The sequence below is a fragment of the Leucoraja erinacea genome, unplaced genomic scaffold (genome assembly GCF_028641065.1).
Source record: "Leucoraja erinacea ecotype New England unplaced genomic scaffold, Leri_hhj_1 Leri_238S, whole genome shotgun sequence".
Taxonomy (NCBI): Eukaryota; Metazoa; Chordata; class Chondrichthyes; order Rajiformes; family Rajidae; genus Leucoraja; species Leucoraja erinaceus.
This window is the reverse complement of record NW_026576139.1, coordinates 25,001-47,947: the sequence shown is the minus strand read 5'-3', so window position 1 is coordinate 47,947 and position 22,947 is coordinate 25,001. Positions and strand designations below refer to the sequence as shown.

The following is a 22,947-nucleotide window of genomic DNA, read 5'->3' as shown; positions in this document are numbered from 1 at the left end:
GGGGGAGGGAGGGAGGGGGGGACACAGAGGCTGCCACTTACCGGCAGGTGGGTGAAGACGGCGAAGGTACTGCGGAGGAAGGCGATGAGGTCGAGCAGGTAATCGCTGGCGTGCCCGTTGGACTCTCCTCTCATCCAGTCATAGTCGGCGAGTTGCAGGAACTGGTCGATCTTCTGGTTGAGTTTGGTGTAGATCTCTTCCTCTGCGGCATGCCGGGCATCCTGTGCAGAAACACATGCCCATGATCAATGGACAATGGACTAATCTGAGGAAAGACATTCTTGCCACAGAGGGAGTACAGAGAAGGTTCACCAGACTGATTCTTGGGATGTCAGGACTTTCATATGAAGAAAGATTGGATAGACTCGGCTTGTACTCGCTAGAATTTAGAAGATTGAGGGGGGATCTTATAGAAACGTACAAAATTCTTAAGGGGTTGGACAGGCTGGATGCAGGAAGATTGTTCCCGATGTTGGGGAAGTCCAGAACAAGGGGTCACAGTTTAAGGATAAGGGGGAAATCTTTTAGGACCGAGATAAGAAAAACGTTTTTCACACAGAGAGCGGTGAATCTGTGGAATTGTCTGCCACAGAAGGTAGTTGAGGCCAGTTCATTGGCTATATTTAAGAGGGAGTTAGATGTGGCCCTTGTGGCTAAAGGGATCAGGGGGTATGGGGAAAAGGCAGGTGCAGGATACTGAGTTGGATGATCAGCCATGATCATATTGAATGGCGGTGCAGGCTCGAAGGGCCGAATGGCCTACTCCTGCACCTATTTTCTATGTTTCTATGTAACATGGTCAATGGTCATGTGCCTCCTCCAGCACCTATGTTCCTATTTTCTATTTTCCATGTGACTGTAAATAATACTCTATCTGGCAATAATACTTGAATGGACTATATGTTGGAACAGAATTTCACTGTGCGATTGCAGAGGTGACACCAAATCGCCACCGACCCATTGACTCATCGAAGACCCACGGTTACCTTGAAGGTTGCTGTTCCATACAGCTTGGTGGCATGAACCGTATCCGGTGGAACATTGGTAATGTTGGTGATAAACTCCTCTAGAAACTTGCACGATCCCTCCAGGTGTGTTGTGTTGATGATAATCTGTACAAGCTGCAAAAGGCAAGACAAATGAATGGGTCGACTGGGCTTATATTCACTGGAATTTAGGGGAGAGAGGGGATCTTATAGAAACACATAAAATTCTTAAAGGATTGGACAGGCCAGATGCAAGGAACATGTTCCCGATGTTGGGGGAGTCCAGAACCAGGGGTCACAGTTTAAGAATAAGGGGTAGACCATTTCGGACTGAGATGAGGAAAAACCTCTCCACCCAGAGAGTGGTGAATCTGTGGAATTCTCTGCCACAGAAGACAGTGAAGGCCAATTCACTGGATGTTTTCAAGAGAGAGTTAAGGGCCTGTCCCACTGTACGAGTTAATTCAAGAGTTCTCCCGAGTTTCCCCTGATTCAAACTCGGAGAATTACGGTAATAGCCACTCGTAGGTGCTCGGGGCTATCGTGGACATTTTTCAGCATGTTGAAAAATCTTCACCAGTCTTCACGAGCTTACCGCGTTTTCCGAGTACCTGCCGTTAGCGTTACTAAGAGACGTCCTGAGCTCCAATGTACCCGCTACGTACATTCTACGTGCTTAACACGAGTTTGATTTTTTTTCTGGGGGTCCTTGTACATCAGTCTATGAAAGTAAGCATGCAGGTACAGCAGGCAGTGAAGAAAGCGAATGGCATGTTGGCCTTTATAACGAGGAATCTAATATAGGAGCAAAGAGGTCCTTCTGCAGTTGTACAGAGCCCTGGGGAGACCACACCTGGAGTATTGTGTGCAGTTTTGGTCCCCTAATTTCAGGAAGGACATTCTTGCTATTGAGGGAGTGCAGCGTAGGTTTACAAGGTTAATTCCCGGGATGGCGGGACTGTCATATGCTGAGAGAATGGAGCGGCTGGGCTTGTACACTCTGGAGTTTCGAAGGATAGGAGGAAATCTTATTGAAACATATAAGATTATTAAGGGTTTGGACACGATAGAGGCAGGAAACATGTTCCCGATGTTGGGGGAGTCCAGAACCAGGGGCCACAGTTAAGAATAAGTCTGGATGACGGGGAAAGATTTTTTCTCACAGAGAGTGGTGAGTCTGTGGAATTCTCTGCCTCAGAGGGCGGTGGAGGCCGGTTCTCTGGATACTTTCAAGAAAGAGTTAGATAGGGCTCTTAAAGATGGCAGAGTCAGGGGATATGGGGAGAATGCAGGAACATATTGAATGGCGGTGCTGGCTCGAAGGGCCGAATGGCCTACTCCTGCACCTATTGTCTATTGTTTATCGCCAGGATTCGACGGCCTGAGCTATAGGGAGAGGTTGAGCAGGCTGGGACTCTATTCCTTGGAGCGCAGGAGGATGAGGGGTGATCTTATAGAGGTGTACAAAATCATGAGAGGAATAGATCGGGTAGATGCACAGAGTCTCTTACCCAGAGTAGGGGAACGGGGGACCAGAGGAAATAGGTTTAAGGTGAAGGGGAAAAGATTTAATAGGAACCTGAGGAGTAACTTTTTCACACAAAGGGTGGTGGGTGTATGGAACCAACTGCCAGAGGAGGTAGTTGAGGCTGGGACTATCCCAATGTTTAAGAAGCAGTAGGACAGGTACATGGATCGGACAGGTTTGCAGGGATATGGACCAAACACAGGGAGATGGTACTAGTATAGAGGGGACATTGTTGGCTGGTGTGGGCTAGTTGGGCCGAATGGCCTGTTTCCACACTGTATCACTCTATGACTCAGTAACGTGCAACTGGACGGCAAAATAAAAATTGTAACACGCACCTTACCTCAAGAGGTTCATTGACAACATTTGTGGAGGAAAGTGCAGTTAAGCAATACCCAGTAAAAAACATTTTAGTTTCATTTTTTTCTGCAAATAGCAACAAAGCACTGAACGCTTCCAAAGCCACAAATAAGTAAATAGAAATGACAACAAAGTCAAGGAATTGTTGACGGGGCTCCTTGTGGTGAAGTAGAGAGACTAATTCTGGCTCTGTGGCTAGAATTATGTGAAAAATACACATCTTCTAGAGGCCCTGGGAGGCATCCTCAGTGATGCGACCTGGGGTCATCGGGTCTCACAACATCAGCCGGGGTTGATCAGGCCCCGACTTGCATCCCAGCACCAACTGCCCACGGATCAGCCATCTTAGTAACCACTCTGCAGCGGTTGGGAGACTCTAGTGCGTGGAGTAGTGCACTGTGGGGTGAGTCCTGGCCGGGCTCCTCCTGCGTCTCACCATGTTCAAGGCCCGTGCGTGCGCTGCACCTCCTTCTCCGTCTCCGAGCGTTTCATTCGCGCCTGATGGATTTTTAGGCCGCGGTGTTTCATTAGGCCTTTCCGTAGCTTAGCTGGGTGTCTTTCTCACGACTGCGGTGCTAACCCGATGTTCCCGTTGTTGGGGGAGTCCAGAACCAGGGGCCACAGTTTAAGAATAAGGGGTAAGCCATTTAGAACGGAGATGAGGAAACACTTTTTCTCACAGAGAGTTGTGAGTCTGTGAAATTCTCTGCCTCAGAGGGCGGTGGAGGCCGGTTCTATGGATGCTTTCAAGAGAGAGCTAGATAGGGCTCTTAAAAATAGCGGAGTCAGGGGATATGGGGAGAAGGCAGGAACGGGGTACTGATTGTGGATGATCAGCCATGATCACATTGAATGGCGGTGCTGGCTCAAAGGGCCGAATGGCCTACTCCTGCACCTATTGTCCATTGTCTATTGTCTATTGTCTATAACCCAGCCTGTCCCGGGTGCTGTCTTTCCGTGCCGTCAACAGTCTCTCCAGTAGTCACCAAACTATTCTTGGTTGTCACCCAGTCTGTTCCTAGGTGCCACAGACTGAGCTAGACTTCATTGTGAAAAATATACATCTTCTAGATGCGCTGGGACGCACACGCAGCGATGTGACCCAGGGACATCGGGTGTTTCGGCTATCAACTCAGCTGTGCGAAATATTAAGGAAAGAACTGCAGATGCTGGAAAAATCGAAGGTAGACACAAAATGCGGGAGAATCTCAGTGGGTGAGGCAGCATCTATGGAGAGAAGGAATTGGCGACGTTTCGGGTTGAGACCCTTGCAAATAGTCAGCTTGAGAGAACTGGACAAATCTTGTTTCATTTCAATAGACAATAGACAATAGGTGCAGGAGTAGGCCATTCGGCCCTTCGAGCCAGCACCGCCATTCAATGTGATCATGGCTGATCATCCCCAATCAGTACCCCGTTGCTGCCTTCTCCCCATATCCCCTGACTCCGCTATCTTTAAGACCCCTATCTCGCGCTCTCTTGAAAGCATCCAGAGAACCGGCCTCCACCGCCCTCTGAGGCAGAGAATTCCACAGTTTTGTTTCGAGATACAGTGTGGAAACAGGAACCATGGCCCCATATCTGAGGATGGATGTGCTGGCGCTGAAGAGGGCCCAGAGGAGGTTTACGAGAATTATCCCAAAAATGAGTGGGATAACATTTGATGAGCGTTTGTCGGCACTTTCCTGTATTCACTGGAGTTTAGAAGGATGATGTGGGGGTAGCATTGAAATTTACCGAATAGTGAAAGGCCCGGATAGAGTGGATGTGGAGAGGATGTTTCCACTAGTGGGAGAGTCTCGGACCAGAGGGCACAGCCTCAGAATTAAAGGATGTTCTTTTGGGAAGGAGATGAGGAGAAATTTCTATAGTCAGAGGGCGGTGAATACACAATAGACAATAGGTGCAGGAGTAGGCCATTCGGCCCTTCGAGCCAGCACCGCCATTCAATGTGATCATCCACAATCAGATCCCCGTTCCTGCCTTCTCCCCATATCCCCTGACTCCGCCATCTTTAAGAGCCCGATCCACCTCTCTCTGGCTGTTCATGTTTTCTCTCTCTGTCTCTCTTAATGTTTTATTATAATTAATGTTTAGTGTTTTCTGAGTCATTCGTGACTGTCACTGTATGTCATGTTGTTCCTTGTGGGCGGAGCACCAAGGCAAATTCCTTGTATGTGAATACTTGGCCAATAAACTTAATTACTTACTTACTTGAAAGTTAAATCTGTGGAATTCTATGCCACAGATGGCTGTGGAGGCCAAGTCAGTGGATATTTTTAAGGCAGAGATGGATAGATTCTTGATTAGTGCGGGTGTCGGGGCTTACGGGGAGGAGGCAGGAGAATGGGATTAGGAGGGGGAGATTGATCAGCCATGATTGAATGGGGGAGTAGGCTCGATGGGCCGAATGGCCTAATTCTGCCCCCAGCACGCGTGACCTTGTGACCACTCACCTCTGTCAGTCCCACATGCTGCTTCTTGATGACGTTTTGCAGGCAGTTGCTCAGGGTCCTGGTCATCAGGAGGTTGGTCGACTTTCGGATCATGTCATCCACCTCTGTGGAACTGAAAAGACGTTTTCTCTTTTAAGTCATTAAGCACACGGCACGGTGGCGCAGCGGTAGAGTTCCCGCCTTACAGAGCTTGCAGCGCCGGAGACCCGGCTTCCATCCCGACTACGGGTGCTGTCTGTACGGAGTTTGTCCGCTCTCCCCGTGACCTGCGGGGGCCACCCCCGAGATCTTCGGTTTCCTCCCACACTCCAAATACATGCAGGTTTGTAGGTTAATTGGCTTGTAGAAAAATCCAAAATTCTTAAGGGGTTGGACAGGCTAGATGCAGGAAGATTATTCCCGATGTTGGGGAAGTCCAGGACAAGGGGTCACAGTTTAAGGATAAGGGGGAAGTCTTTTAATACCGAGATGAGAAAATCATTTTTTGCACAGAGTGGTGAATCTGTGGAATTCTCTGCCACAGAAGGTAGTTGAGGCCAGTTCATTGGCTATATTTAAGAGGGAGTTAGATGTGGCCCTTGTGGCTAAAGGGATCAGGGGGTATGGAGAGAAGGCAGGTACAGGATACTGAGATGGATGATCAGCCATGATCACATTGAATGGCGGCGCAGGCTCGAAGGGCCGAATGGCCTACTCCTGCACCTATTGTCTATGTTTCTATGTTTCTATGTATCAATGTAAAATTGTCCATAGTGTGTAGGATGGTGATAATGTGTGGGGATCGCTGGTCGGCGCGGACTCAATGGGCCGAAGGGCCTGTTTCTGCGCTGTATCTCTAAACTAAACTAAAATATAAAGGCACCTCTCCCAAGTTGAGGTCTATGTGAATATTGTGCTGATCAATGTGTGGTTAATTCAGACAAACCAAGCATTTTCTTTCCCAGACTCGCAGCGTTACGTTTGGTTGAGTTTAGTTCCAGCGTCAAGACTCAAGAGAGGGAGAGAGAAAGCATTTTATCGGGATACATCACAGCACGGTTTGGGAACAGCTCCATCCAAGACCGCAACAAATTGCAGTGAATTGTGGACGCAGCCCAGACCATCACACAAACCGACCTCCCTTCCATTGACTCCATCTACACCTCACGCTGCCTCGGCAAGGCCAGCAGCATCATCAAAGACCAGTCTCACCCCAGGCCAATTCCTCTTCTCCCCTCTCCCATCAGGCAAGAGGAACAGAAATGTGAAAACCTGATCTCCCGGTGGCTCAACACTTCAACTCCCCCTCCCATTCCGAATCCGTCCTTTCTGTCCTGGGCCTCCTCCATGGCCAGAGTGAGTCCCACCGCAAATTGGAGGAGCAGCACCTCATATTTCGCTTGGGTAGTTTACACCCCAGCGTTATGAACATTGGCTTCTCTAATTTCAGGTAGTCCCTGCTTTCTCCCACCTTCCCCTCCCCTTCCCAGCTCTCCCACAGCCCACTGTCTCTGCCTCTTCCTTTCTTTTACCCGACTCCCCGACATCAGTCTGAAGAAGGGTCTCGACCCAAAACATCGCCTATTCCTTCGCTCCATAGATGCTGCCTCACCCGCTGAGTTCCTCCAGCATTTCTGACTACCTCCAGATTCAGGGGCAGCTTCTTCTCAGCTGTTATCAGGCAACTGAACCATCCTCTCACCAACTAGAGGGCAGTGCTGCTGAACTACTATCTACCTCATTGGTGACCCACGGACTATCCTTGATCGGACTTTGCTGGCTTCACCTTGCACTAAACGTTAATCCCTTATCATGTATCTGTACACTGTAAATGGCTCGATTGTAATCATGTATTGTCTTTCCGCTGACTGGTTAGCGCTCAACAAAAGCTTTTCATTGTACCTCAATAGACAATAGACAATAGGAGAATGATAGTGGAATTAGGCCATTCGGCCCATCAGGTCTACTCCGTCTTTCAATCGTGGCTGATCTATCTCTCCCTCCCAGCCACATCCATCTGTCTTCTTCCCATAACACCTGACACCCGCACTAATCAAGAATCTATCTATCTCCGCCTTAAAAACATCCACTGACTTGGCCTCCACAGCCTTCTGTGGCAAAGAATTCCACAGATTCACTACCCTCTGGCTAAAGACATTTCTCCTCATCTCCTTCCTTAAAGAAGTGGAAACATCCTCTCCACATCCACTGTATCCAGGCCTTTCACTATTCCGTGTGCCTCAATGAGGTCCCCCACCCCCTCATTCTTCTAAACTCCAGGCCCAGTACTGACAAACGCTCATCATAGGTTAACCCACTCATTCCTGGAATCATTCTTGTATACATTCTGTAAAGAAAGTGAATGGTATGTTGGCTTTCATAGCAAAAGGATTTGAGTATAGGAGCAGGGAGGTTCTACTGCAGTTGTACAGGGTCTTGGTGAGACCACACCTGGAGTATTGCGTACAGTTTTGGTCTCCTAATCTGAGGAAGGACATTATTGCCATAGAGGGAGTGCAAAAAAGGTTCACCAGACTGATTCTTGGGATGTCAGGACTGTCTTATGAAGAAAGACTGGATAGACTTGGTTTATACTCTCTAGAATTTAGGAGATTGAGAGGGGATCTTATAGAAACGTACAAAATTCTTAAGGGGTTGGTCAGGCTAGATGCAGGAAGATTGTTCCCGATGTTGGGGAAGTCCAGGACAAGGGGTCACAGCTTAAGGATAAGGGGGAAATCCTTTAAAACCGAGATGAGGAGAACTTTTTTTCACACAGAGTGGTGAATCTCTGGAACTCTCTGCCACAGAGGGTAGTTGAGGCCACAGTTCATTGGCTGTATTTAAGAGGGAGTTAGATGTGGCCCTTGTGGCTAAGGGGATCAGGGGGTATGGAGAGAAGGCAGGTACGGGATACTGAGTTGGATGATCAGCCATGATCATATTGAATGGCGGTGCAGGCTCAAAGGGCCGAATGGCCTACTCCTGCACTTAATTTCTATGTTTCTATGTTTCTATGTAAACCTCCTCTGGACCCTCTCCAGAGCCAGCACATCCTTCTTCAGATACGGTGCCCAAAATTGCTCACAATATTCCAAATGTGGCCTGACCAGCACCTCATAGAACCTCAGCATTACATCCCTGTTTTTTGTATACAAGCCCTCTCGAAATAAATGCCCGCATTGAGTTTGCGTTCTGGTGCCTTTAACAATGTTTGAACCGTTGTAACAAACTGTTAGAAGAGATCTTGGTTCCTCCGCACCCTGTGCTAAGTAAGGTTCTGAGTGGGGTCAGTCATTGATAAAAGGCCAGGTTACACACTAATTATCGGATGCCCAAAATCTCTGTGATTTACCCACAAAAAGAGTCCTTGTGTCACTGGAGGGGCCCCTTTTGCAATGACTTGGTTTCCTCGAGCATTAAGGCAAAGCTTCTCATTATAAAACCAAATAGTACAACTTAAGTCAGTCAGTCGCTGGGTAATGACGTTAATTAAAGCATTGGGAGAAATAAATAAGCAGGGATGGTTTGTCAAACTGTCTCGAGAGAGAGAGAGCGAGAGCGAGAGAAAGAGGGAGAGCGAGAGAAAGAGGGAGAGAGAGAGAGAGATGTTGTGCAGACCTGTGCTCAGTGGTGAGAAGTGAACAGCTATGCCCCCGTCCCACTTGGGAAACCTGAACGGAAACCTCTGGAGACTTTGCGCCCCACCCAAGGTTTCCGTGCGGTTCCCGGGGGTTTTTGTGTCAGTCTCCCTACCTGCTTCCATTACCGGCAAACTCCAGCAACCACCACCGGGAACCGCACGGAAACCTTGGGTGGGGCGCAACGTCTCCAGAGGTTTCCGATCAGGTTTCCTAAGTGGGACAGGGGCATTACATTTAGCACTTCTGTGGCAACTCGTCAATCCTTTGTGATTCTCCCCGACTACGTGAGGTGCAGGTAATTGTGTGCGGACGAGTCTCGTCTCTGTAGATTCCTCCTAGCAGGTAAAGCAGACCAATTCCAAAAGACGTGGTCTATGTTTCTGGACCTATTACAAGTATGAGGTGCAATAGTAATCTAAAAAAAACAAATATATAAATAAGTGGTATCAGGACCTGGTAACGGGAGGTAAAATAACAAAAACAGACTTGGTTGGTAGTCCCCTTTCTGCGGAGTTTAATGTTATAATAGAGCGATTGTTTCTATTTTCTCTTTCTTTCTTTTCTAGGGTCTATTTTCTCACTTTATTTCCTTCTCTAACTTCTTTCCTAAGGGGCTTTCTTTTCCCAACACTCTTGCACTGCACGACTCTCTTGCACTTTCTTTACTTTCCTTACTTCTACCTTTTTCTTAAAGCTAAAAAAAAAATGAAGCGGTACAAAAAATGTATTAAGATATATGTGTTGTGTAGGATTGTAATTTACCGTACTTCTAATAAAAATAAAATTAAAAAAAAAAAAAAAAAAAAAAAAAAAAGAGTCTCGTCTCTGTGAGTTCGAACATTGTGAGGATCGAGACGCCGGCCGATCTCTCGTCCCAGACCATTTCCCGGGGGGAGTCCCTCTGGGGTAGCGACCATTCAGACGGCTTCTCGCTCCGTTCAGGTTACAGAAACCCTCCATAATGGATTCCCGTGGTGATACGATCTGGTCAGGTGGCGGCGGCTAGCAGCCACGTCACGTCTCCACGCCCCGATCGGTTACATTGCCCGAACGGTCCAGTGAAAGGCCAGGACAGAGTGGATGTGGAGAGGATGTTTCCACTAGTGGGAGAGTCTAGGACTAGAGGTCACAGCCTCAGAATTAAAGGGCGTTCTTTTAGAAACATAGAAACTAGGTGCAGGAGTAGGCCATTCAGCCCTTCGAGCCTGCACCGCCATTCAATATGATCATGGCTGATCATCCAACTCAGTATCCTGTACCTGCCTTCTCTCCATACCCTCTGATCCCCTTAGCCACAAGGGCCACATCTAACTCCCTCTTAAATATAGTCAATGAACGGTGGCCTCAACTACCCTCTGCGGCAGAGAGTTCCAGAGATTCAACACTCTCTGTGTGAAAAATGCTTTTCTCATCTCGGTCCTAAAAGATTTCCCCCTTATCCTTAAGCTGTGACCCCTTGTCCTGGACTTCCCCAACAACGGGAGCAATCTTCCTGCATCTAGCCTGTCCAACCCCTTAAGAAGAGGTTTAGGTGAGGAAGGACATTCTTGCTATTGAGGGAGTGCAGCGTAGGTTTACAAGGTTAATTCCCGGGATGGCGGGACTGTCATATGCTGAGAGAATGGAGCGGCTGGGCTTGTACACTCTGGAGTTGAGAAGGATGAGAGGGCATCTCATTGAAACATAAGATTATTAAGGGCTTGGACACGCTAGGGGCACGAAACATGTTCCCGATGTTGGGGGAGTCCAGAACCAGGGGCCACACAGTTTAAGAATAAGGAGTAAGCCATTTGGAACGGAGACGAGGAAACACTTTTTCTCACCAAGAGTGGTGAGTCTGTGGAATTCTCTGCCTCAGAGGGCGGTGGAGGCCGGTTCTCTGGATGCTTTCAAGAGAGAGCTAGATAGGGCTCTTAAAAATAGCGGAGTCAGGGAATATGGGGAGAAGGCAGGAACGGGGTACTGATTGGGGATGATCAGCCATGATCACATTGAATGGCGGTGCTGGCTCGAAGGGCCAAATGGCCTACTCCTGCACCTATTGTCTATTGTCTAAAGGGTGGTGAATAGAAACATCGAAAATAGGTGCAGGAGTAGGCCATTCGACCCTTCGAGCCAGCACCTCCATTCAATATTATCATGGCCGATCATCCAACTCAGTATCCTGTACCTGCCTTCTCTCCATACCCCCTGATCCCTTTAGCCATAAGGGCCATATCTAACTCCCTCTTAAATATAGCCAATGAACTGGCCTCAACTACCTTCTGTGGCAGAGAATTCCACAGATTCACCACTCTCTGTGTGAAAAATGCTTTTCTCTTCTCGGTCCTAAAAGATTTCCCCCTTATCCTTAAACTGTGACCCCTTGTCCTGGACTTCCCCAACATCGGGAACAATCTTCCTGCATCTACAATTCCAAATGGTGGAATTATTTGCCACAGAAGGCTGTGGAGGCCAAGTCAGTGGCAGAGATAGATAGATTCTTGATTAGTACGTGTGTCAGAGGTTATGGGGAGAAGGCAGGATAATGGGGTTAGGAGACATAGAACAGCCGTGATTGAACGGCATAGTGGGCGATGGGCTGAATGGCCTAATTCTACTCCTATCTCTTATGACCTTAAATTGTTAAATGCTACTGCAACCACAGAACATGAACTACTATCGACCTCATCGGTGACCCTCGGACTATCTTTGATCGGACTTTGCTGGCTTTACACTGAACTAAACGTTATTCCCTTATCATGTATCTGTACACTGTGGGCGGCTCGATTGTAATCATGTATTGTCTTTCCGCTGACTGGTTAGCACGCAACACAAGCTTTTCACTGTACCTCGGTACAATAAAATGAACGAACTAACCATCTAAACAGAACACTGAAGATAGAATGGCAGCGGTAGAGTTGCTGCCTCACAGCGTCAGAGACTTGGTTTCCATCCTGACTACGGGAGCTGTCTGTACGGAGTTTGTACGTTCTCCCCGTGACCTGCGTGGGTTTTCTCCGAGATAGAAAATAGACAATGGGTGCAGGAGTAGGCCGTTCGGCCCTTCGAGCCAGCACCGCCATTCAATGTGATCATGGCTGATCATCCCCAGTCAGTACCCCGTTCCTGCCTTCTCCCCATATCCCCTGACTCTGCTATTTTTAAGAACCCTTGAAAGCATCCAGAGAACCTGCCTCCACCACCCTCTGAGGCAGAAAATTCCACAGACTCACCACTCTCTGTGGGAAAAAGTGTTTCCTCGTCTCCGTTCTAAATGGCTTAGTCCCTATTCCTAAACTGTGGGCCCTGGTTCTGGACTCCCCCAACACCGGAAACATGTTTCCTGCCTCTAGCGTGTCCAAGCCCTTAACAATCTTATATGTTTCAATGAGATACCCTCTCATCCTCCTAAACTCCAGAGTGTACAAGCCCAGCTGCTCCATTCTCTCAGCATATGACAGTCCCGCCATCCCGGGAATTAACCTTGTAAACCTACGCTGCACTCCCTCAATAGCAAGAATGTCCTACCTCAAATTAGGGGACCAAAACTGCACACAATTCTTCGGTTTCCTCCCACACTCCAAAGACGTGCAGGTTTGTAGGTTAATTGGCTTTGGTATAAGTGTAAAATTGTCCTTAGTGTGTGTAGGGAAGGCTCATCAGCGTCTCTTCTTCCTGAGGGGACTGAAGAAGGTCCATCTGTCTCCTCAGATCCTGGTGAACTTCTACCGCTGCACCACCGAGAGCATCCTTACCAACTGCATCACAGTATGGTATGGCAACTGCTCTGTCTCCGACCGGAAGGCATTGCAGAGGGTGGTGAAAATTGCCCAACGCATCACCGGTTCCTCGCTCCCCTCCATTGAGTCTGTCCAAAGCAAGCGCTGTCTGCGGAGGGCGCTCAGCATCGCCAAGGACTGCTCTCACCCCAACCATGGACTGTTTACCCTCCTACCATCCGGGAGGCGCTACAGGTCTCTCCGTTGCCGAACCAGCAGGTCGAGGAAGCTTCTTTCCGGCGCCTGTCACTCTACTCAACAACGTACCTCGGTGGTTACACAGAAAAGCTGGAGAAACTCAGCGGGTGCAGCAGCATCTATGGAGCGAAGGAAATAGGCAACGTTTCGGGCCGAAACCCTTCTTCAGACTGATTGGGGGCGGGGGTGGGTGGGGACAAGAAAGGGAAAAGGAGGAGTAGCCGGAAGGCTGGAGGGTGGGAGGAGACAGCAGGGGGGCTGAGGAAGGGGAGGAGACAGCAAGGACTAACAGAATTGGAGTCAGTTTCACGTACCTCGGTGACTGCCAATCACCACCACCCCCCCCCCCCCCGCCCACTTATTATTATTTATTCAAATCGTTTGCTATGTCGCTCTTCAATGGAGATGCTAAATGCATTTCGTTGTCTCTGTACTGTACACTGACAATGACAATTAAAATTGAATCTGAATCTGAATCTGAATCTACGAGCTAATTCGCTGATTTGAACTCGGAGATTTACGGTAATGGCCGCTCGTGGGTACTCGGGGCTCTCGTGGACATTTTTCAACATGTTGACAAATCTTCACGAGTCTCCACGAGCTTACCGCGTTTCCCGAGTTCCTGCCGTTAGCGTCACGAGCCGCTAAGAGACGTCCCGTACATTCTACGTGCTTACCAGGAGTTAGATTTTTTTTTACACTTGGGAGAGCTCTTGATTTACCTCGTACAGTGGGACAGGGCCTTTAGTGTGCGGGGATCGGGGCACGGCGGGCCGAAGGGACTGTTTCCGCGCTGTATCTCTAAACTAAACAAAAAAAAAACGATGAAAATGCTGGAGAATCTCAGCAGGTGAGGCAGCATCTATGGAGCGAAGGAAATAGGCGACGTTTCGTCCCGAAACGTCGCCTATTTCCTTCGCTCCATAGATGCTGCCTCACCCGCTGAGTTTCTCCAGCATTTTTGTCTACCTTCGATTTTCCAGCATCTGCAGGTCCTTCTTAAAAAAAAACTGATGGGATGGTCTCTTCACATGAACTCAGATAGATCTGTCTTCGTTGCCTTGTGGCGGGGTTCCACCCCAAAAACTGGCTCACCCTGTGTGTCATTCACGCCTATAGGTCACCTGAACTCCAAGCAGACACCTATCTGTAGCCTCGACTCTAATGCAGTTCTGTTGACAGATACTTCCTTCAGGATAGAAGAGGAGAGGTTTCAAGCTGACTGTGGGGAGCACTTTAACCATGTCTGAATGAAAGTGCTGGCGGCCACAGCAGATTGGGATAAGTGAACAGTGTCGGACACCTTGTGTTTGAGAAGGAACTGCAGATGCTGGAAAATCGAAGGTACACAAAAATGCTGGAGAAACTCGGCGGGTGCAGCAGCATCTATGGAGCGAAGGAGGTAGGCAATGTTTCGGGCCAAAACCCTTCTTCAGAAACCTTTATTGGAAACATATTCAATTCCTCTTTATAACAAGAGGAATCGAATATAGGATCAAAGAGGTCCTTCTGCAGTTGTACAGAGCCCTAGTGAGACCACACCTGGAGTATTGTGTGCAGTTTTGGTCCCCTAATTTGAGCAAGGACATTCTTGCTATTGAGGGAGTGCAGCGTAGGTTTACAAGGTTAATTCCCGGGATGGCGGGACTGTCATATGCTGAGAGAATGGAGCAGCTGGGCTTGTACCCTCTGGAGTTTAGAAGGATGAGAGGGGATCTCATTGAAACATATAAGATTGTTGAGGGCTTGGACACGCTAGAGGCAGGAAACATGTTCCCGATGTTGGGGGAGTCCAGAACCAGGGGCCACACAGTTTAAGAATAAGGAGTAAGCCATTTAGAACGGAGACGAGGAAACACTTTTTCTCACAGAGAGTGGTGAGTCTGTGGAATTCTCTGTCTCAGAGGGCGGTGGAGGCAGGTTCTGTGGATGCCTTCAAGAGAGAGCTAGCTAGGGCTGTGAAAAATAGCGGAGGCAGGGGATATGGGGGAGAAGGCAGGAACGGGGTACTGATTGTGGATGATCAGCCATGGTCACATTGAATGGCGGTGCTGTCTATTGGCTTTTCCAGGCCATTGTTCCATCCATCTCAATGTGTTCCTTGATCCTCGCCTATACGGGTTGACTAGTTCCAGGAGCAGAATCAGGCCATTCGGCCCATCAAGTCCACTCCGCCATTCAATCGTGGCTGATCTTTGCCCCGTAATCCCACATCATCCTGTGTCATATCGGCCTATGGTATGCACTGAATTAAAAAAACCTCGGCGTTGAGATTGGATCAAGTGGTGCTCTATCCCGCGGTATTGACTATCCCGCGGTCCAGGTTTAAGCTCAGGGGCGACCGCGCTTTTGCGGTTGCAGCACCTAGACCGTGGAACAGCATCCCCCTCCTCATCAGAGACTGCCCCCTCCACCGACTCGTTTAAGTCGAGACTTTTTTTAAATTTTATTTTTTAAATTTTATTAGAAGTACAGTCATATGGCACCAAAGTGCCTAATATATATTTTCATAATACATTTTATGTACAACTTCTTTTTTTTTTTTGTTACATTGAAAAAAGATTAGAATAAGAAAAATAAGTTAGATAGTAAAGGACAGAAAGATGTGAAATATATAGTGTGTGAAGAAAGAAAACGAGTAAATGAAGAAAGTTGAGAGAGAAAATAGAGAAAATAAAATAAAATAAAAAAGAAAAGGAGATCGTTATTTATAATCTTGACCAACCCTCGTCCAGTCCTGAAACAGTTCTCTTACAATTGTGTTGCACCATATGATTCCAAAAAAACGACGAATGGAGACCAACTCGTTATGAATTGGTCCGATGTATCCATTAGGAGGAATCGCATTTCCTCAAGATGAGCGGTGTCCAACATACTTGCAATCCACATTTTAAGCGTTGGTATTGATGTACCCTTCCAAAATTGGAGCATTAATTTTTTTGCTATTATTAAACCATAGTTAAGGAATAGATTTTGAGATGTGTTCAATTTATTCCCATCTTCCATTACACCAAATATAATCATTTCAGTGTTTAAGAAGGAACTGCAGATGCTGGAGAATCGAAGGTTACACAAAAAAGCTGGAGAAACTCAGCGGGTGCAGCAGCATCTATGGAGCGAAGGAAATAGGTAACGTTTTGGGCCGAAACCCTTCTTCAGACTGATCGGGGGTGGGCGGGGACTTGTCCCCGCCCACCCCCGATCAGTCTGAAGAAGAAGGGTTTCGGCCCGAAACGTTACCTATTTCCTTCGCTCCATAGATGCTGCTGCACCCGCTGAGTTTCTCCACCATAATCATTTCAGTATTAGGTTCCATTCTTGTCTTGAATAATTTTGTAAATATTTCAAAAATATCATTCCAAAATCTATAAAGTTTTATCCATTCTGTCTGTTGGGTAGAACTATCCAACCAATAAATCATATTCTTATAGACTTAAAACCCATTTCACAAGCTCACAAGCGTTTCTTGAGATCCTCTGAGGGAGCGCTGTAAACAGTTCATGTATGTATTGTTAGATCTGTGTACCACTGTATGTAGCACGTTAGGACCAGCACTGATGTGAAGCACTTTGGTCAACGAGAGTTGTTTTTAAATGTGCTATACAAATAAAATTGACTTGACTGACTGACTGAATATTCTTAGGACATATCTTTAGCCCTGTTTACTTTATTGCCACGTGTGCACGCTTTTAGTTGTGCGTGCTGACCAGTCAGCGGAAAGACAATACCCTGCCGCAAGGGCGGCGCAGTGGCGCAGCAGTAGAGTTCCCGCCTTACATCAAAATGCAGCTCCAGCCACCCGGGTTCGATCCCGACTACGGGCGCCGTCTGTACGGAGTTTGTACGTTCTCCCCCCGCCATGACCTGCGTGAGTTTTCTCCGAGATCTTCGGTTTCCTCCCACACTCCAAAGACGTGCAGGTTTGTAGGTTAATTGGCTTGGTTCAAATGTCAACAAGAAAATTGCCCAGTGCTGAGTGATGGTCTACCTGGAGTTCTTCAGCGTGCTACATCCAGATCTGATATTCTACCTTTAAACCACCCAGCTCTTGATTTAGGCCTTTGCCTCCATCATGCTCGGGAATGTCGATTATTCTATGTATAAACCATTTGAACTTTTGATTAGAATCCTACCACAAACTGTAGCGCATTCTCAGACATTCATTATTCTAAATTTAAACAAACCTAATCCCCTCATTACAACGTGAGTAAATACTAAAGGCCCTGTCCCACTATACAAGTTCATTCCAAGAGCTCTCCCGAGTTAAAAAAAAAAATCAAACTCGTGGTAAGCACGGAGAATGAACGTAGCGGGTACGTCGGAGCTCGGGGACATCTCTTAGCGGCTCGTAACGCTAATGGCAGGTACTCTGGAAGAGTGGCTCATGGCAGGTAACCGCGGGAAGACTCATGAAGATTTTTCAACATGCTGAAAAATGTCCACGAGAGCCCCGAGTGCCTAAGAGCGGCCATTACCGTAAATCTCCGAGTTCGAATCAGGGCAAACTCGGGAGAACTCTTGAATTAGCTCGTACAGTTGGACAGGCCCTTAACACTATCCTACACACACTAAGGACAATTTTACACTTACACCAAGGCCAATTAACCTACAAACCTGTGTGTCTTTGGAGTGTGGGAGGAAACCAAAGATCTCGGAGGAAACCCACGCTGGGTCACGGGGAGAACGTGCAAACTCCGTACAGACAGCGCCCGTAGTCAGGATGGAACCCGGGTCTCTGGCGCTGTGAGGCAGCAACTCTACCGCTGCCATTCTACCTTCTCAGTGTTCAGTTTAGTTGGTTAGTTTGTTCACTTTATTGTACCGAGGTACAGTGGAAAGCTTATTTGTTGCGTGCTATCCAGTCAGCGGAAAGACAATACATGATTACAATCGAGCCGTTCACAGTGTACAGATACAGGATAAGGGAATAACGTTTAGTGCAAGGTAAAGCCAGTACATTCCGATCAAAGATAGTTCGAATCAGGGCAAACTCGGGGAGAACTCTTGGCATGAACTCGTACCGTGGGACAGGGGTTTAATTCTGTCGTCAGCAGAGTTTTCACCGCAACTGCTGCCGAAAAGATCAATGAAAAAGGCAGCAAAAATCCAAAGAAAGTTGCCTTCATATAATCAACACCTTCAAGTTCAAGTTCAGGTTCGCATTTGCTCTCACTTAACCAGTTTCGGGTACAGTGGAATTGTACAGTGGAACAGCGGTTTCGAGTACCGCCGTACTTAGTAAAAAGAACACGATACGCACATAAAAGAGAGTTTAACGTAAACATCCACCACAGTGGAATCCACATTCCTCACTGTGATGGAAGGCAATAAAGTTCACTCAGAAACTTTGAGATATTGGTGCAAAAAATAACATTTGGGGCGGCACGGTGGCGCAGCGGTAGAGTTGCTGCCTTACAGCGTCAGAGACCCGGGTTCGATCCTGACCACGGGTGTTGTCTGTACGGAGTTTGTACGCTCCTCCCCCTGTGACCTGCGTGGGTTTTCAGTTTCTGTTGCAGCTTAGTTTATTGCCACGTGTACCGAGATACAGTGAAAAGCTTTTTTGTTGCGTGCTAACAAGCCAGCACTGCCATTCAATGTGATCATGGCTGATCATCTCCAATCAGATTCAGATTCAGATTCAACTTTAATTGTCATTGGCAGTGTACAGTACAGAGACAACGAAATGCAGTTAGCATCTCCCTGGAAGAGCGACATAGAATCAGTACCCCGTTCCTGCCTTCTCCCCATATCCCCTGACTCCGCTATCTTTAAGAGCCCTATCTAGCTCTCTCTTGAAAGTATCCAGAGAACCGGCCTCCACCGCCCTCTGAGGCAGAGAATTCCACAGTCTCGCCACTCTCTGAGAAAAAGTGTTTACAATCTCCGTCGGAAATGTTCTCCTTATTCTTTGTGTGGCCCCTGGTTCTGGAGTCACAACATCGGGAACATTTCGTGGTCTCAAACGTGTCCAAACCCTTAATAATCTAAAAAAAAAACAAAAACCTAAATCCTTCTAAATGGCAGGACTCAAGCCCAGCCGGGACCATTCTCCATGCAAGGAAACGTGGCCAAGGAATTAACCTTGTAAAGGACGCTGGCATAAGGGCATTCCAGCTGTACGAGGCGAATGTCCTTCAACAGAACTAACAAAACTGCACATAATACTTCAGGTGTGGCTCACTCCTCCCATGCACAACTACCTCTAGCGTGTCCAAACCCCTAATCAACTCCATCTTTCAACATAGATAGTCCTCTCATCCTTCTAATTAACCAGATGTGGAAGATTGTTCCCGATGTTAGGGAAGTCTCAGGACATGGGGTCCAGCTTAAGGATAAGGGGGAAATCCTTTTAAAAACGAGATGAGAAGCACTTTTTTTCACACAGATAGCACGAATCTCTCCTCTCGTCAGAGGGTAGTTGGGGACCAGTTCACTGGCATACAAGGGAGTTAGATGTGGCCCTGGTGGCTAAGGGGATCAGGGGGTATGGACAGAAGGCAGGTACGGGATACTCTTGGATGATCCTACACTCATACTCCATGGCTCTGCAGCTCGAAGGGCCGAATGGCCTCCCGCCATAATTTCTATGTTTCTATGTTTCTATGAACCTACGCTGCACTCTCGGCAACATCCTCGTAAGTCATCCCAGAGCAAATTTCCGCTCCAGACGTTGTCCCCCCGTTCTGAGCAACCTCCCAATCACCCTGCGGTCAACCACACCTAATTGGCCAACCAACAGTTCCAATCAGCCCCCACGGCGAACAGTTGCAATGAACCAAACCGGCTCCACCTAATTGGGTGGCCGTTAAACAAATCAGCAGAGCTATCCATCGTCGTAAGACGTTGACTCCCAGTGAGTGTGGCGCGTTTTCGCAGCACAAACCCCCTTCCACGGAGAATGGGTCTTGTGTTATTGCCCTCCCCGGTGGCGTGGAGGTCAAGGTCGGCCGGCTTTCCGAGCGATTAAAAAAAAGGCCGTGGAGGACAGAGGCTCACAACCGCGGGCCTTTACTTGCAGTTTATTGGCGTCCCAACCGGAGCGCGACCATTCCTCGCTGAAGAAGCCGGTCTTGTTCATCAGCAATTGACTGGAACGGGAGACCCTGCGACCCACCAGCACGCACTCTGCAGCGGTCAAAGGAGCTACCACCAATTTGCGAGAAAACAGGGCACGAGTCTGTTCTGAGTGCCGTGCAGAGTTTTATTAACTGCGAAATTCACCGCAGGGAACGTGTCAGCTGCCCAGGGCCAATGCTTCCTTTTATTTTTTGGTCGTGTGTTTAGAGTGAGCCGTCAGAACGGGAGGTTGAAACAGGGTCAACTCCTTTTTGGAAAATACCTGGAGTATTGTGTGCAGTTTTGGTCCCCAGATTTGAGGAAGGACATTCTGTTGCTATTGAGGGAGCGCAGCGTAGGTTTACCAGTTTAATTCCCGGGGATGGCGGGACTGTCATATGCTGAGAGAATGGAGTTTAGTGTCATAGCAAAGAGGTCCTTCTGCAGATTCAGATTCAATTTTAATTGTCATTGTCAGTGTACAGTACAGAGACAACGAAATGCATTAATGCAGTTGTGCAGAGCCCTAGTGAGACCGCACCTGGAGTATTGTGCGCAGTTTTGGTCCCCTAATTTGAGGAAGGACATTCTTGCTATTGAGGGAGTGCAGCGTAGGCTTACAAGGTTAATTCCCGGGATGGCGGGACTGTCATATGCTGAGAATAGACAATAGACAATAGGTGCAGGAGTAGGCCATTCGGCCCTTCGAGCCAGCACCGCCATTCAATGTGATCAAGGCTGATCATCCCCAATCAGTACCCCGTTCCTGCCTTCTCCCCATATCCCCTGGCTCCGCTATCTTTAAGAGCCCTATCTATCTGTGGAGCGGCTGGGCTTGCACACTCTGGAATTTAGAAGGATGAGAGGGAATTTTATTGAATCATATAAGATTATTAAGGGCTTGGACACGCTAGAGGCAGGAAACATGTTCCCGATGTTGGGGGAGTCCAGAACCAGGATCCGCAGTTTAAGAATAAGGAGTAAGCCATTTACAACGGAGTCGAGGAAACACCTTTTCTCACAGAGAGTGGTGAGTCTGTGGAATTCTCTGCCTCAGAGGGCGGTGGAGGCCGGTTCTCTGGATACTTTCAAGAGAGAGCTAGATAGCGCTCTTAAAGATAGCGGAGTCAGGGGATATGGGGAGAAGGCAGAAACGGGGTACTGATTGTGGATGATCAGCCATGATCACAGTGAGTGGCGGTGCTGGCTCGAAGGGCCGAATGGCCTACTCCAGCACCTATTGTCTATTGTCTATTGACCCCCCCTCTCCCTTTCTTTAGAGGGCCTGAACTGTAGGCAGAGGTTGAGCAGGAAAGGGTTGGAAAGCTGAATAGGGAGCAGAGAAGATTTACAAGGATGCCAGGACGCAAGACTCTGAGCTATAGGGAGAGGTTGAGTAGGCTGGGACTCTACTCCTTGGAGCGCAGGAGGATGAGGGGTGATATTTTAGAGGTATAAAAAATATAGCAGATAAACGCGCAGAATCTCTTGCCCAGAGTAGGGGAATCGAGGACCAGAGTACATGCTGTAGGTTTAAGATTTAACAGGAACCTGAGGGGTACATTTTTTCCGCAAAGGGGTGGTGGGAGTATGGAACAAGCTTTTATCAGGCAACTGAACCATCTGATCAACAATGGTCCTGACCTCCCATTTATCTCATTGGAGACCTTCAAACTATCTTTAATCTGACTTTAGTGGACTCTATGAATGAATGAATGAATAAGTTTATTGGCCAAGTATTCACATACAAGGAATTTGCCTTGGTGCTCTGCCCATAAGTGACAACATGACATACAGTGACAGTTAGGAACGACACATAAAACATTAAACATTAATAATAAAACATTATCGATTGAACAAATGAATTTTTTTTAAATACCAGTGCGGTTAGTGTACTTGGATCGCTGCTCAGTGTGGACTTAGCTTAGTTTATTGTCACGTGTACAGAGGTACAATGAAAAGCTTTTGTTGTGTGCTAACCAGTCAGCAGAAAGACAATAGAAACATAGAAACATAGACAATAGGTGCAGGAGGAGGCCATTCGACCCTTCGAGCCTGCACCGCCATTCAATGTGATCATGGCTGATCGTCCCCAATCAATAACCCGTGCCTGCCTTCTCCCCATATCCCTTGATTCCACTAACCCCTATCTAACTCTCTCTTAAATCCATCCAGTGACTTGGCCTCCACTGCCCTCTGTGGCAGGGAATTTCACAAATTCACAACTCTCTGGGTGAAATCGTTTTTTTCTCACTTCAGTCTTAAATGGCCTCCCCTTTATTCTAAGACTGTGGCCCCTGGTTCTGGACTCGCCAGCTACACGATTACAATCGAAGAGGAGGTACAAGGGTCTTGACCCGAAACGTCACACGTTCCTTCTCTCCAGAGATGTTGCCTGTCCCGCTGAGTTACTCCAGCATTTTCTGTCAAAGCACAAATTGTACAATAGGGCACAAAATGCTGGAGTAACTCAGCGGGACAGGCAGCATCTCTGGAGAGAAGGAACGGGTAACATTTCGGGCCGAGATTCTATGAGGTGGTTTTGTTTAGTTTAGTTTAGAGATACAGCGTGCAAACAGGCCCCTCGGCCCATCGTGTCCACGCCGACCAGTGATAGCAACATAGAAACATAGAAATTAGGTGCAGGAGTAGGCCATTCGGCCCTTCGAGCCTGCACCGCCATTCAATGTGATCATGGCTGATCATCCAACTCAGTATCCCGTACCTGCCTTCTCTCCATACCCTCTGATCCCCTTAGCCACAAGGACCACATCTAACTCCCTCTTAAATATAGCCAATGAACTGGCCTCGACTACCCTCTGCGGCAGAGAGTTTCAGAGATTCACCACTCTCTGTGTGAAAAAAGTTCTTCTCATCTCGGTTTTAAAGGATTTCCCCCTTATCCTTAAGCTGTGACCCCTTGTCCTGGACTTCCCCAACACCGGGAACAATCTTCCTGCATCTAGCCTGTCCAAC

At 47.8% G+C, this 22,947-nt stretch overlaps 1 protein-coding gene across 1 annotated transcript in view; it reads right to left on the bottom strand.

The window, feature by feature from the left end:
- Positions 1-22,947, bottom strand: part of LOC129716449 (exocyst complex component 6B-like) — a 77,203-nt gene that overhangs the window by 45,851 nt on the left and 8,405 nt on the right. Inside the window, exons 3-5 of the mRNA XM_055666318.1 lie at positions 5,331-5,442; positions 987-1,121; positions 42-221 (exon numbers count right to left, since the gene is read on the bottom strand). Coding sequence (XP_055522293.1) covers positions 42-221; positions 987-1,121; positions 5,331-5,442 — 427 coding nt within the window. The remainder of the gene's footprint in view (positions 1-41; positions 222-986; positions 1,122-5,330; positions 5,443-22,947) is intronic.